This window comes from Chrysochloris asiatica, unplaced genomic scaffold (genome assembly GCF_000296735.1).
Source record: "Chrysochloris asiatica unplaced genomic scaffold, ChrAsi1.0 scaffold00306, whole genome shotgun sequence".
In the NCBI taxonomy this organism is placed as follows: domain Eukaryota; kingdom Metazoa; phylum Chordata; class Mammalia; order Afrosoricida; family Chrysochloridae; genus Chrysochloris; species Chrysochloris asiatica.
Window position 1 is genome coordinate 1,192,736 of NW_006408824.1, and position 15,116 is coordinate 1,207,851.

General features: G+C 44.6%; 1 protein-coding gene across 1 annotated transcript; it reads left to right on the plus strand.

Annotated features, from left to right (window-relative positions):
- The first annotated feature begins 822 nt into the window (after positions 1-822).
- SNRPD3 (small nuclear ribonucleoprotein D3 polypeptide 18kDa) lies at positions 823-10,874 on the plus strand. The gene is made up of 3 exons (XM_006874926.1): positions 823-960; positions 9,098-9,290; positions 10,764-10,874. Exons 1-3 carry the CDS (start codon positions 835-837, stop codon positions 10,823-10,825), a joined length of 381 nt encoding a protein of 126 aa, XP_006874988.1. The 5' UTR covers positions 823-834; the 3' UTR covers positions 10,826-10,874.
- The last annotated feature ends 4,242 nt before the right edge of the window (positions 10,875-15,116 follow it).

Sequence of the window (15,116 nt, forward strand, 5' to 3'; positions counted from 1 at the left end):
GTGTGTTTTGGTTTAGGGCACTAAATGGCTTGGCTTACAGGTATAGCCTCAGCTCTTAAATTTATTAGTGGATCCTCTGTTCTCTGTTGTCCACAGAGGTAACCACTAGCCATATGTAGCATTTTGAGTGCATTTGAGTGACTGAAGAACGAAACATTTTATTTTATCTTTTTAAATCTTAACTAACGACCTGTGAACTGTGATCAACTTAGGTCTATATTGTGGTTTCTCAAAGTCAGGTCACCTACAGCAGTGAATTGACAATTAACACTTGTAAAATATACATATCCACACACAATACTGGTTGATGGTTGCTGTGGTATAGCACTAGGATAAGCACTGGGCTGCTAACCACAAGGTTTGCAGTTTAAACCTACCAGTCTCTCCTTGGAAACCCTATGCAGGGTTGCTATGAGTCAGAACCAACTGAATGGCACTAACAACAGACGTAGTAAGGGAGATGGAAGGCACTCTTAATGCCCATTAGTTTTCTCTGTCCAGTCCATCTTCCTACCCCTCATCTTTTTTTTTCTTTTTAATGCATTATTAAGTTCTGTTGCCTTTAAATCTTGCACCCCTCCAATGTCTTCCCCTGCCCCCATTATTTTTTTTTTTTTTTGGCCGATCTCATCTTGCGTGTGTTTTGCCAGGTTGGTTCTGCCAAGCCAAGTTGGGTGCTAAACTCCTTTTTCAATCACCCAGGACTCACAGCTAAGTTTTATGGCATGCCAGGTCCTTAAGGAAGCACATGTGTGCTCTACATCCTCATGGGATCTGAAATGCAAACCCCCTCCTGTGTTTCTCTCTCTACTACAGAACTCTCTTCCTGCCAAAATGTCCATCGGTGTGCCCATTAAAGTCCTGCATGAGGCTGAGGGCCACATCGTGACGTGTGAGACCAACACCGGAGAGGTGTATCGGGGCAAGCTCATTGAGGCCGAAGACAACATGAACTGCCAGGTACCTTGCTTTGCAGCTGAGCTGGTCGGGGAGGACAAAATGTTAACAGTCCTTACTTAGTACTGATATGAGCCAGGCCTTCTTACCAGTGCTTCGGACCTGGACGTGAGCAAAAGACCACCGTCTCAAGGCAGATAGGAATGTCATTTACAAGGTTGGAATGTTTAAACTTGTCCTTTATAGTCTCCGTACCATAATTTTTTCCTATATGAGGAGGCTTCAAAATTCACGGAAAAAGATTCTATCATTTGTTAATTCTAGTTTTCCATGAACTTTTTGAAGCCCTCTCATATTTTGAGGGGCCTGTTTGAGATAAAGGAGCCCTAGTGTCTTAGTGGGTTAACTGTTGGACTGCTAACCCAAGATTGGTGGTTCAAACCCACCAACAGCTCCAAGTGAGAAAGACCTGGCAGTCTGCTCCTGGAAAGATTTACAGTCTTGGAAACCTTAAGGAGCAGTTCTGCTGTGGTTGCTCTGAGTCAGATTCATCTTAGCAGCAGTGGGTTTGGTTTTGGTTTTGGTTTGAGGTAAATGGAATTATTCCCTTCAAGTTTGGGGTCTTTGTCTATTAGCCCACACCTTTATATAGCACCTTACCGTTAGCAGAGTCTCCCACTCACTGTATTTACTTGATACCTTCTTGGGGAAAGGGTCCCATTTGATTGATTGCAGCTAGCTTGTGATGTGTCCTGATGTGGTGCTGTAGGATAAACACTAGACTGTAAGGTCTGTTTTAACCACATGGTCAACGGATCAAACTAAACAGTCACTCCTCAGAAACCCTATTCAGTTGCTATGGGCCAGACTACTCACTGGCACTAATCAATAACAACAGCATTTTGATGTATTATGGTTTGGTGATAGTTTTGTCATCCATAAAATAGAATGGGGTTAAAAGATTCATCTACTGAATGCCACTCTTAATATATGATGGCATAGTCTAGTGCCCTTTCTGTTGTGTAACTTGACCTTCTTCTGATAACCATGTGATATTAAAATCCCTTCACAAGGTGTAAGTCAGTTTGGAGCTTGTGGTAATTGTTATGACCTCCTCAGGCATGTTATCACCTGGGTATCCTTATATGTAAAGCAGGACTGATACTGGTATTGTGTCAGGTCTTCTGAGACACAGGTGCCAAGACAGGGTCGTTGTTGTTATTAAGTGTCATTGAGTCAGTTCCAGCCCATAGCAACCTTGTATAGGTTTTCTGAGGAGCCGACCTTATAGATCAAACCAACTTTGCAGTCTGGCACATTAACCCACAATACCACACCAGGACAGGATTAGAAGTGTTTTTAAAGTCTTCAACAATGTCTTCATTAAAAACAAAAATAAAAAAACCTTTCAGGAAGTCTTGGTGTGGTGCTTTAGGATCAGCACTGGACTGCGAACCACATGGTTGGTGGTTCAAACCCACCAGCTGCTCTTCAGAAATGATATACAGGGTCGTTATTAATAATGCCTGGTGGTGGTGGTGGTTGTTTGGTCGACTTGTTGGCACTTAACAACAGACATTGTTGATATAGTCTGTTTTCACTATATGTTTATATATATATATGTGTGTGTGTGTGTGTGTGTACAAGGAGTTTCAAAATCCTAGAATTGGGAAATTTAAAAGATAATGAAAATTTTTCTACAAACTTTTTGAAGCCCTTTTGTATATATAATTTTATTTTTTTTTTGATGTTGAGAATATACACAGTAGAGCATATACCAAATCAACAATTTCTGCATGTGCTGTTCAGTGACGCTGGTGACATTCTTCAAATAATCTTAATCCTCCTTTCTGAATTGTCCCTCCTCCAGAAACGTAAACTCACTGCCCACAGAGCTTAAAAGAGCACAGTGCTCAAGATAGACTGTCTTTACTGGTTAAGTTTAACAATTCTTTGGTTTCAGACTGACTGAGAGATATTTTTTATTTGAAGTTTAAAGTTTATATCAGGGCAATAGTTTCAGGGGTTTATCCAATCTCAATGGCTCCAGGAAATCTAGATCCCATGAGAGCCTGATATTCTTTACTGTACTTTCTCCTTTTTGATCAGGAATCAGGATTCTTTTGTAGACTCTCATGGCAACAAGAGGAAGTTGGTTGTGGAAGCAATTAGCCACACGCCCATTTCCTTCTCTTATTCCTGACTCCTTATTCTGTTACTCCAAGTGAACAGACTGGTTGTTGTGACTTGGATGGCTGCATGCAAGCTTTTAAGACCCCCTAGGCACTACATAATGAACTAGAAGGGGGCTTTTAAAAATCAGGAAGTGTGAAACTTCTTACTTTATTATTTTTCATCATTGTTTTGCCTGTTTCTCTAAAGAAGATTGTTGTAATTTTGATCACTATTACATTGCATATTTAGATTGTTTTGGGTAATATTGGTATCTTAACAATTGTAAGTCCATGAATGTGGCGCATTTTACCATTTATTTACGTCTGTAGTCACTTTCACTGGTGTTTCAATTCTCATTGCATAGGTTCATCACATCTCTAGTTAAATGTCTTCATAGGTGTTTTAGTTTATTAGATGCTATTGTAAATGGAAATGTTTTTCTGATTTTCTTTTCAGATTTCTCATTCCTGGTATACAAAAATCCAATTATTTTTGTTTGTTGACCTTGTACCCAGCAACTTTTGTTAAATGTCTCTATTAGCTTAAAATTTTTCTTGCATACTCTTTGAGATTTTCTGTATGTAGGATCATGGCATACATAAACAAATAATTTACTCTCTTCCAATCTGGAAACCTTTTTTTTTTTTTTTTTTTAAATCATTGTCTAGGACTTCTAATACAACATTCATTATTTAGCACTATCACTTACTTCTTCAGACCCATATTTTTATTACCTTTTTTTTTTTTTTTTTTTTTAATCACTTGCGTTCTGGTTTGGCCCCAGCTTTCTGTCAGTAAATGAAACCTCATTGGTTCCTACCCAGGAAGTTTTCCTGTCTTTTAGTTGGAGTCCTGGTGTGGTACTGTAGAATAAACACTGGTCTGCTAACCAAGAGGTTTGTGGTTCAAACTCACCAGGCCACTCCTTGGAAACCATATACAGGGTCTCTGAATTGAAACTGATTTGACATCTTGGACAGAAGGACTGAGTATTAAAGGAGACTAGCGACAAATGACAAATGTGTTAGCTTCTAGGAGAAAAGATCAATTCAGCATGCTGTATTTATGTTCAGTCTTTAAAACTTTGAATTGTGATTTGGGTGAAGGTATGTAGAGCAGATCAGTTTTCCATTCAACAGTTCACACACATTTTGTTTCCTCTCAATGATTGCAGTCCACACAATACATTCATCCTTGTGTTTCTTGTTCCCATTCCTCCTCCTTTCCTAGCCCTTCTGTATTTTCCCTTGGCTAAATGCTGCCCTTTTCATCTCAAATGGTTGATTCTTGTAAGGAGTGTGTGTGCTTCCCTAGTGTTACTGTTCCCCATATAGGCTTATTTATTGTTTGGCTGAAAATTGAGCCATGAGGGTGAGTTCTGTTCCAGACCTGAAGGATGACTAAATGCCATATAGTCTTGGGGTTCCACAAACAGGGTCTGTATGACAAGTAAGCCTGATGTTTTTTTTTTTCTCCCAGTCTATCCAGGACCTTCTGAAGTTACCTCTTTCAGAGCTGTTGATTGTGATAGTTCTTATGGTCTCAGGGTCGTGGAAACTGAAGTTTGCATGTTCCATTAGTCTATTGGACTAATTGTGTCCATGCCTTTTCAGTTTCCTTCATTTTTCTTTGCTCTGGACAGGGAAGCCACCGATAGTTGCACCTTGGATGGCCGCTAACAGTTAAGATACCAGTTTCTACTCACCAAAGTAAGATGTAGCGCACTGTCTCTCTGGACTGTGTTATATTAATTGCCTCTGATGTTCCTCAAGACTATGGTCGTGAGCCCCAGACCCAGCAACTCGTTCCTCAAGGTTTTCTTTATGCTTCAGAAGTTTCGTTAACTGCCCCATATGTTCTATTAATGATTGTTGTTAGTACCATCGAGTCAGTTCATTGCAACCCTGTACAGAGTTTCCTAGGAATGGCTGGTGAGCTTGAAACCCACCAACCTGCAGTTCAAACCAACTTTGGCTAGGTCACTTTTATGTGGCCTTTCTTGCCATTTTCTTGTAGCGCCCACAAAATTATTGGGTGGAACTTTGCAAATAAGGTGCATGGCACATTTGTTGGAGTGAAACCATGGGAGTAAGATGTATGGAGCCCTAATAAGGGAATTGATTAGTTTTTGTCACCCACTGGGCTTAAAATGAACCATCCCAGAGGTTGGGGGAAGTGGGGGTGGACTCACTGTCACCAAGAAAGAAGAGCAGAATATGTTCTTTGGACCTGGGTTTCCTGTGCTGAGAACCTTCTAGACCGAGGAAACAGCGGTAACACTGGAGATGGTGAGAAACGTTGGTGGGGAACTGGCAGCAGCAGAACCCACAAATCAATAGCTGAGCACCTTAAGGCTAGAGGCTTTCTGGTGGAATGGGGTACCTCCAGGCACTTATTAATGGAGCTAAAGAACTTTGTAATGCTTGTGCACCCTGGTTGGTGGGACAGTAGGTTTAAGCGTTGGCCTACTAACCAAAAATTTAGCAGTTCAAACCTACCAGCTACTCTGGGAGAAAGATGAAGCAGTCTGCTGCTGTAAGTCTGCTTGGAAACCCTATGGGGCAGTTCTACTCTGTTCTATAGGATTGCTATGAGTTGGTAACAATTCAAAGGCAGTGGGTAGGTATGTGTGTATGTGCCCTTATTTATTTTGGTGCTCACATTTTCTCAGACTTGACAGTAGGAAGCACCTTTGCTCTTGTTGCTATACCGTGTGGGTGTTCCAACCATGGTGGTGTGCACATCCTGGCCTTTTGGCACAGCAAGTTCCCAGCTTCTCTTTCCCTCTCACTAACTCAGCCCTGGAATAAGCCATTGCTCTAAGGAACCTTGGTTTCTTCTAGGTGTGGATTAGAATATAGAAACCAAGATCTAGGCATTGTTTCTAGGGTTGTGGGCTTACTAGTACCAGAAGCTTCTAGTTATTGTAAACTTATTATGGGCCAAAGTGCTGATTCTTAGGTGACAGAGCCTGGAATCATCATCACATAACCTGTATAAAGAAGCTGGCTTCTGACCAAAATAGATTGGGGGCGGCTGTTCTGGAGAGACCCGACTGCTGTTAGTGGTGGATAGGGGCGGCTCACTGGGTACCTCCCACCAGGGGTGTTCTCATGGTTGCAGTCACAGTGGCAATGGGAGGAGTGGCGGTACCTCTGTACCTGTGAAGGTGGAGAGTGTCCACCTTCCTGGGGTGCTGACATCCCCCATGTCACTGTACAGTCCTGAAAATTGCTTCTCCACCTTGGTCCAGGTGGAAGAGAAACTCTCGCAGCTTTGTGTTGGGATCTTCTCTCTACCTCAGAGGTCACATGGCCCCTGGCTTGTGCATCTGTTCATTATGACTGAATTGGGTGACCCTGCCTGCCTGCCATTAAAATCTGGTCTACTTAGGTTGCTGCCTATGGCTCAGGATACAGACAGCTCACGCTTTTTGGTAAGCTGTGGAGCAAGAGTAGTGGCAGCTGGCTTTGTAGGTTTGTGTGCAGGGTAAGTGTGTGAGGTGAGATGGGGATCACGTGTCAGAGGAGCACTGTGATGCTGGATTTATTCCTGCGTCAGCCCAGGCCACCTGCAGGGGTGCCTAGCTGTGTCCTGTTGCTTTCATGTAACTGACTCCTGCAGGCCTTCTCCACACAGGCTGGAGGTTCTGGCAGGGATGGAGTAAAGTGTACACACGTGTACTAGAAGAGAATTGACCGGCTATGGTAAAATTAGCTACTGGGTTTTTAGAGGTAAATTGCCAGCCCTTTCTTTGGAAGCACCCTTGGATGGGGCTGAACCTCCAGTCTTTTGGTCTGCTGAGTGCATTAACCATTTACACACACATGGGATCACCATGAACTTGAGTTGACTCAGTGGTAATTGATTTAGCAGTAATACATTCTTTACCACCCCCAAAATAAACAATGAACTGTCATTCCAATTCAGCTTTTACTGAACATCTGTTACACATTAGGCCACAGGAATAGCTTTGACTCGTGTGGAGTCCCCAGGAACTGCAAATGGTCAGCCCATGAGCTTGAGAGTGTGGGTTTAAGGTCAGCTGTGGTATTTTCAGTCGCCTCATATGCATACAAAAGCTGGATAATTAATTGGTGCTGTTCAGTCTGTTCTGACTCAGCAACCCAGTATAGGGTTTCCAAGGAGTGGCTGGTGAGTTTGAACCGCAGGGTTGGCAGTTCAAGCTCACCAGCTGCTCCTTGGAAACCCTGTACACAGTCACTATGGGTCAGAACTGACTCGAAGGCACTTAAAATCAAAGGCAAGAATTGATGTCTTTGAATCGTGGTGTAGGAATAATATTGAATACACCATGGCCTGCTATAAGAACAAACAAATCTGTTTTGGAAGAAGTGTAACAAGAGATGACAAGACTACATGTCTCACATACTTTGGACGTGTGATCAGGAGAAAGACTTCATGCTTAGTAAAGTACAGTGTTTTTTAAAAAAGAACGATTCTCAGTGAGAAGGCTTGACAAAATGACTGCAGCAATGGGCCCAGCTATAGCCATAACTGCGTGGACAGCGGTTCAGTTGTACAAAGGATCACTGTGAGTCAGAACTGACTAGATGATCCTAATGACAACAGTACGACAGACCTGGGTTTAAATCCTAGCCAAACCATGTATCAGCAGTCTGACCTCAGGCGAAAAAAGAGCAGCTGAGGGCATGAGCCTCTGGGGACAAGACAAGTCTCTCTGGGAAGCCACTCCCTGACCTGTCCAGTGAGGCTGGCCTGAGTATTTCGTAGCACCTCCTAGGGTTCTGTGGTGTGAGATGTGTGATGCTGTGGAAGCCACTTGGGGCAAGACTTGGCATCTAGTGAGTGCTTGGGACTTGCTGGCTTGGCTGTGCTATTTTCCCCACTATGTAGGTGAGGGGAGAGGAGACTTGCTCCAGGTTATACCCCTGACACATGGCCCAGGCCAGAGTCAAATGCATGTTCCAGAGCCTGCTTCTTGCCTTCATAACCCAAATGGTGGACAGCAGCCTGGCCACTCTAACCCTGCATTATGTTCATTTGCGGCACCAAAGGTGGGGGGTGGGGGGACTGGGAGTGTCAAACCTAGGGCAGGTGGGCAGAGACTTGGACCCTGTTGCCCCTGAAGGTGACATTCTGCGTTCTAGAAATGGTGACAATGGCACAGATAGAGGGTGGTTCCAGAGCATCATAGTCTCTTGCTGTTATGTCCAGGCAGCACTGGCAGTGCAGAGAAACTAATGGCCTCGATGGCCACTAGCCAGTCAAGAGTCAAGGAGCACACAGTTTATAGCCGCCTCTCCCCAGAAGGTTGCTAGTATGAGCTCTCTTTCCTGGTGATTTGGTGTCCTGGAGCTTGGCACTGTGGGTTCGTGTCACCTGCGGGTTCGTGTCACCTTCCCTGGCCCAGGCAGCCTCCTGCCTGGCCTGCGTCCAGATGCTCCCTCTCCATCCCATGGTCTGGCACTGTGCGACTTTGAGGACTGTTGGTCCTTCCTTTGTCCACAGCTCCAGGGGCCCCACAGACTCGAGTAGAGTTCTGTCCCTGGCAGCCTGTCAGAACCTGCCGTGAGCTCTTACCTCATACTCTTCCCAGAGTTGTGGGCACTCCGTGCCAGCGCAGCACATACTTTTTCAGCCTGAGCCCCAGGTGAGTGGAGGAGAGGAAATGGGATCCAACCAACTAGTTGAAACCATTCCAGTTTGGGCTTGTCACCATGTGAGAGCTCTTAGTGTGCTTTAGAAAACTTGGTACGTGAAAACAGTTTGGCAGTGTGGTTATGAGCTTGTTTGTTCTCTGTCTTTAGAAAGGTGTGAGTATCATGTCTTAAGTGTTTACCACTGTCCCTAGTATATAGTCAGTGGCCTGTGACACAACCTTGGTTGTGTTGCCCCCATCCCCCAGCTTTGCCTGGTACCTGTTTCGCAGTGCCAGTTTTTATATTTCTGGACACTTAGTCCAGACCTCTGTGTGTGTGCGCGCACTCCATTTTCCTTGCTGCCCTGGGCTCTTGCTAATAAGTGGGCTATTCCATTGCAGATGTCCAACATCACAGTCACCTACAGGGATGGCCGAGTGGCACAGCTGGAGCAGGTGTACATCCGTGGCAGCAAGATCCGCTTCTTGATTTTGCCTGACATGCTGAAAAATGCACCCATGTTAAAGAGCATGAAGAATAAAAACCAAGGTTCTGGGGCTGGCCGAGGGAAAGCTGCTATCCTAAAGGCCCAAGGTAGGTGCTACTCGGGCCCAGTAACTGTGACTGCCTGGGGGTAGAGCAGGACCCGGCCTCAACCATCTCCATACCCACTGCCCCCTTTCTCCCAGTCACAGGGGCTCCTTAAAAAGGGGGTAGTCTTGTCTTTGAAGAGTTTATCTTCTTTAATGGCACTGACCTCCTTCCTTCCAGTCCAGCACTGCTGTCTCCAAGAGATTGTGTGCAGAGCACTGAGGGCAGAGGAGCTGGATCCTTAGGACTTAGCTAGCTCAGAGCCAAGATGAGCCAGCTCTCGTCTGTTTTGGTGTGCTGAGCAGATGCACACTGTGTGGAGCTGCTTCAGAGCCACCTGGCCCAAGGCAAACCAGCTTTAAGCCACCTTTACCCAATCATGGACCTTGAAGTTGTACTATTAGAAAATAAGTCCTTTCCTTAGAGCATTCCAGTTGTGGGGCTTCAGCTCCCAGCAGTTAGCCTTAGTAGTCATAGGTTCTCTATTGGGGCCTAGAGCAGCTCTGCCCTGTTGATACACTATATGAGAGCATTAGAAACTGGCTTTGTGTTGCACAAAGACTGCAGAGCTGGGAAGTGCTGGATCTGCCACTAGTACCACTAACTACAGGATTTTTTTATATGAAGCGTTTCAGTTTAAAGATGCAATAGAGCAATTCTTTAAAATGCCCTCCAAGAGAACTCCCAGATACCCTCTGGCCCTTCCTAGCAAGAGGTGGTCACTTTGGCCAGAGGAAACCAGGAGTTCTGTTCCTTTTGTCTTGGTGAAGGAATGAGTTTCAGGAATGCTAGTGTGCTTGCAACACTGTCGTTGTTGGCAGTGTGCACTGAAATGGGCCTTGGCGTTGAGTCTGCCCAGCCCACACTGCCTTCTTCCTGAGGGATCTGGTGTTGCCAGCCTGTGGTGGGGTCTCAAATGACTTCTGGACAGCTCCTGGCTCTGTGAGACAAGAAAGAGATGATGCTCTTGAGTAGTGGCAATTAGAATCTCTGTTTCCACATGTCCTACAGAACCACTGTCCTGCACAGACCCATGGGTCACGGAAAACCACAGAGCTGCCCTTTGTGTGCTTAGTGGGTTTTGTTTGTGTTTTACTGCTGTATAAATATTCCAACGTTGACCAACGTTCACATTTAACCATTTTGTTGCAGAACAGAAAAGCGAAATTAAAGGCATCTGTAATGTTTTGTTGATTATCCTCAGGCTTGCTTCCCCAGGGTCCCTTTTTTCTCAGTGTCTTCGGCCCAGCCTCTCAGAGAGAGCAGCACTGAAGTGGAAGGCAGGAGGCCATTGCCATCTCTGGCTTGGACACAGCAGTCCTCGCCCATTATGAGTGTCCAGTTCTCAGTGTAAATACAGCAGGACAAGGATGGTGGTAGAGGACAGCTTCCTGCTAGCTCTGATGTCCCAGGGTTCCAAGCATGAGCCTGCACTGGCCACCCTAACCTGTGTGCTTTCTCTCCCCTCACCCCCAGTGGCAGCAAGAGGACGAGGACGTGGAATGGGACGTGGAAACATCTTCCAGAAGCGAAGATAATTTCACCTGTTGAACAGAACTCAGCCCTCTTTTTTTTTTTTTAAGATTAGCCATGTAGGGGTAAAGGGTACTTATATATATGTCTTAGGTTTTCTTTTGATATCTTTCTCATGAGATGTGGGGAAATATTAAGCTAAATAAATAGGCTTTTTGTTTTTGAGAAAACAAAGACTCTGTGTTCATTTTGGAACCCCAGTGATGCAGTGGTTAAAGTGCTTGGCTGCTAACCACCACAGCCTCTCTGTGTGAGAGAGGTGTGGCAGTCTGCTGCTTCATAAAGATTGTTAGCCTCAGAAACCCAGTGGGCCAGTTGTGCTTCATCCTGTAGGGTTGCTATGAGTCGGACTCTACTTGACAGCAATGTGGCTTTGGAGTGTGGTGTTCTGTTTGCTTTGGCAGCTGTTTAAATTGTGACACCCTGGGAGGTATCTTGGGAGGACGCCAGCACTTCCACAAGTAATTGAGTTATTGGTGAGATGTTTTAAGTTGCTGTTCCGGGACAGTTAACTGGTTACATCCCAGTAAAGTTTTACCTCAGAGAAACTCTGGATCTTGTTGTCTTCAGATGCAGGCTCTTAATGAGTAACAATAAACTCAGCTTTTAACAATGCAGCATAGGGGGTCGTAGCCCCCGAAAAACTACAGTGCTCTGACCACTGGTCTGGGAAAGCCTACTGGTTCTGGATCTGCTGAAGAACTCTAACCTTAAAAAGTGAGTCAGAGGTGACTACAGGGAAGTGAAGAGACAGCCTGCAAAACGGGAGAGAGCTTGGAAGCCATATATCTATCTGATAAGGTTTAGCCTGAAAGAACTACAATTCAAAGCAAGAAAGAATCCGATTTTAATAGACAGAGGTCGTCGATAGACATTCTCTAGAGAAGACACACAAATGACGAGTGAGCACATGAAAAGATGGTCATTGTTATTAGGGAAATGGAGTCAAAACCGTAATTAGGTGCCACTTCACACCTACTACTGTTATAGTCAAGTCAATTCTGACCCTTGTGACCTTAGATTATGAAGGAAAGTTGCCAATTCCTGTGCCATCTTCACGATTGTTGATGTTTTGAGTCCATTGTTGCCTATTGTGTGTTATTCATCAAGTCGACTCCGACTCAGAGCGACGCTGGATAGGGTTTCCAAGGAGCAACTTGAATTTGAACCACCGACCTTGTGATTCAAACTGACCTTGTCCAGTGCTCATCCTACAGCTCCACACGAGGACTTCAGGCCCAGTATATAGTGCCTTCCAACCTAAGAAGCTCATCGAGCACTGTATTAAACACATCTGTGGTGATCCATAAGGTTTTCATTGACTAATTTTTGGAAATAGCTAGCCAGGCCTTTAGTCTGTGTTAGTCTGGAAGCTCCACTGAAACCTGTTCACTGTGGATAACCCTGCTGTGATTTTAAATACTAGTGGCACCGCTTCCAGCGTCATAGCAACATACAGGCTACCCCAGTGTGACACATTGGCTGGTGGTGGCCATACCCACTTGGACGGCTGTTAGAAAAACAAAAAAGAACAGGTGTTGACAAAAATGTGGAGAAATTGGAGCACTCGTGTCCATTGCAGCATTACAATAGCCAAAGGTGAAAACAGCCCAGTGTCTTTTCGACAGATAATGAATGGAGAGATTGTCTTTTCAAACGAATATTATTTAGCCATAAAGAGAAATGAAATTCAGACCTATGCAATGACTAAGAAAATCAGAATGGACTCCTGTTTTATGTTCCCATTTATATGAAATAGCATAAACAAGTATAGAGAGGCCCAAGTGTGTAGTGGTTCCTGAGGGAGGAGGGTGGGCATTATTGCTAAGGGGTACTGAGTTTTTGTTTGATGTAGTGAAATGCTATGAGGAATACAAAATGCTGAATGACTTTGTGGCACTGAACTATTAATGATTTTATACAGGCATTTTTTTGTTACATATATTTTATGACAATTTATAAGTAATTCAGGGACCTTTTTGACCAGTACCTGTAGCTCCCCTCCTGGCTACATACAAGCTGTGTTTTGTGGTGAGGGGAGATGGTGGTCAGTTGGTCTCCATGTTGATTTTGCACATGCCTGTATTCTAACGCAGCATAGGTAATCTTGACTAGATTTGTTGTGAAGTGCTATCTAGTCGGTTCCACTCAGTGACCCTGGACAGGGTTTCTGAGGAGTAGCTGGTAGTTCTGAACTGCTGACCTGTGATTTGCAGTCCAGTGCTGATCCTATAGCACCACACCAGATGTCTAACTCCCAATACTACAGAATTTGGAAAAGCAGCCTGAAGAAGCCCAAGAAAGTCCAACACAGCCATTAAACTGGCCTCAAGTGGTTTGCCAGCAGGCTTTGTCATGTAACCATTACATTGCTGTAAAAATGGCTTGGTGGCACCAGGCCTCTAAATTCACAAGAGACTCGGAGGTCAACCTTTTTACCAAGTCTGACACCAGTTGTCCCTACTTACCTGTTGGGTTCAATAAATTGTTGCAGTGGCCACATGGAACTCACAGATCATAATAGTTACTGGATTTATTAAGGAAGATGTGAAGTGCCAGTAAGTCAGTCATGACCCAGCAACCCTGAAGAAGGTTTCTGAGACTAAGTTTTACAGGGGCAGAAACCCTCATCTTTCTGCTGGGGAGCAGTTAGTGGGCTCAAACTGCTGACCTTGTGGTTAGCAGTCCAGTGTTTATCCTATAATACCATAGCACTCCTGTTATTAAGTAACAGCTTACAATTCAGGTTTGAGAACAACTCAGGATACAGTTCTTCAATTAGGACAGCTTCTCGGCTGTGCCAGCAGGTACTCGGGCCTCTGTTGACTCTCAGCACCTTGGCCCCTGCCCTGCTCAGGCAAGTGTTGACAAAGCTTTTTAGCTCTACCAGTAAGTACCTGGAGGCACCCCGCTCCACTGGGAAGCCTGAAGGCACTCAACTCTCCATGCATCAGCACACCCACTCTAGCTGCCTCACTGTGCCGGGAAGCCCACTGCACTGATTTGGTTCTTCAGACTCCATTTCTCTGCTGCTGGACTCTGCCATACTAGCATTTTGTACCATCTACTGTCTTCTCTGTCTCCTAGGCCCCGGAGGTTCACAATATAGAGAACCTCTTGGATCCAAAAGACATGTTCAGCTCCTGGATTTTATGTAGTAGGATCCTCCTCAGGCTCTGGGACTGGCTCCCGTCAAGCTTAGTGGGATGCATTATTGACAAGCTGTCAAACCCATTTAGTGGGCCATAAGCACCTTATTTGCATAGCCTACCCAGTCATTTTGTCGGAGTTGTTGGCCATGGCTAGACAGGCCATGTTAACATTGACTGCACTGCAATTACCCAGAAATGACAGCCGATATTGCTATAATAGGGAACAACAAAAAAGCCTCAATGAGTTGGTTAATTATCAGTCATGTAAAATATGACCTCAGACGAGCTCCTCAAGCTCCTCTTGTGTCTGCTAGTATTCCAGGAGCCCCATCTCCAACACAAGAGTAAGGTGTGATTAGTGACTGCAGGCAATGGTGTTCCTGCTCAGGTGCTATCAGACCTATGTCCTTTTTCAAGTGAATTTACCCAGTGTGAACGGAATGAAATTGCTTTTAGATTTAACTAAGTAAATTGTCTGATAAAAGAAACAGGTATAAGCTGCACTGCCACTAACAACCCTGCATGAACTTCTTCCCCTCTTCCTGTTGGTGGTGCAGTGGTAAAACATTGGACAGCTAGCTGCAAGGTCAATTGTTCAAACCCACCAACTACTCTGCAGGAGAAAGATAAGGCTGTCTGTCCCTGTAAAGATTTACAGGCTCAGAAATGAGAGCAATTCTACTCTGTGCTAATTCAGGGTTATTGTTAGAATTGAGGTAGTGGGTTTGGTTGAAGGGTTTTTAGATTAAGTGCAAGGTGCTATTTTAATTAGTCCATTACTGTGATGGATTGTGTGTTACTGTGATTCTGGAAGCTATACCAGGGGTATTTTAAATACCAACTGGTCACCCATAGAGGACTGGTTTCAGCTGAGCTTCCAGATAGAGGGACTAGGAAGAAGGAGAGAGGACTACTACAAATATTTAGTCACTGAAAACTATGAGTAACAGTGGAACACTGTCAATGCCAGAGTATTGAATATTGAAACATGATGAAGAGAACCAGAGTATTATCAGATGTAGTACAGAAAGATGAGCCCCTCAGGTTGGAAGGCATTCAAATTGCAATAGGGGAAGAGCTGCCTCCTCAAAGTAGAGTTGATGGAGATGACCTTGTGGTTAGCCTTTGAGTAAAGCCTTTGAGA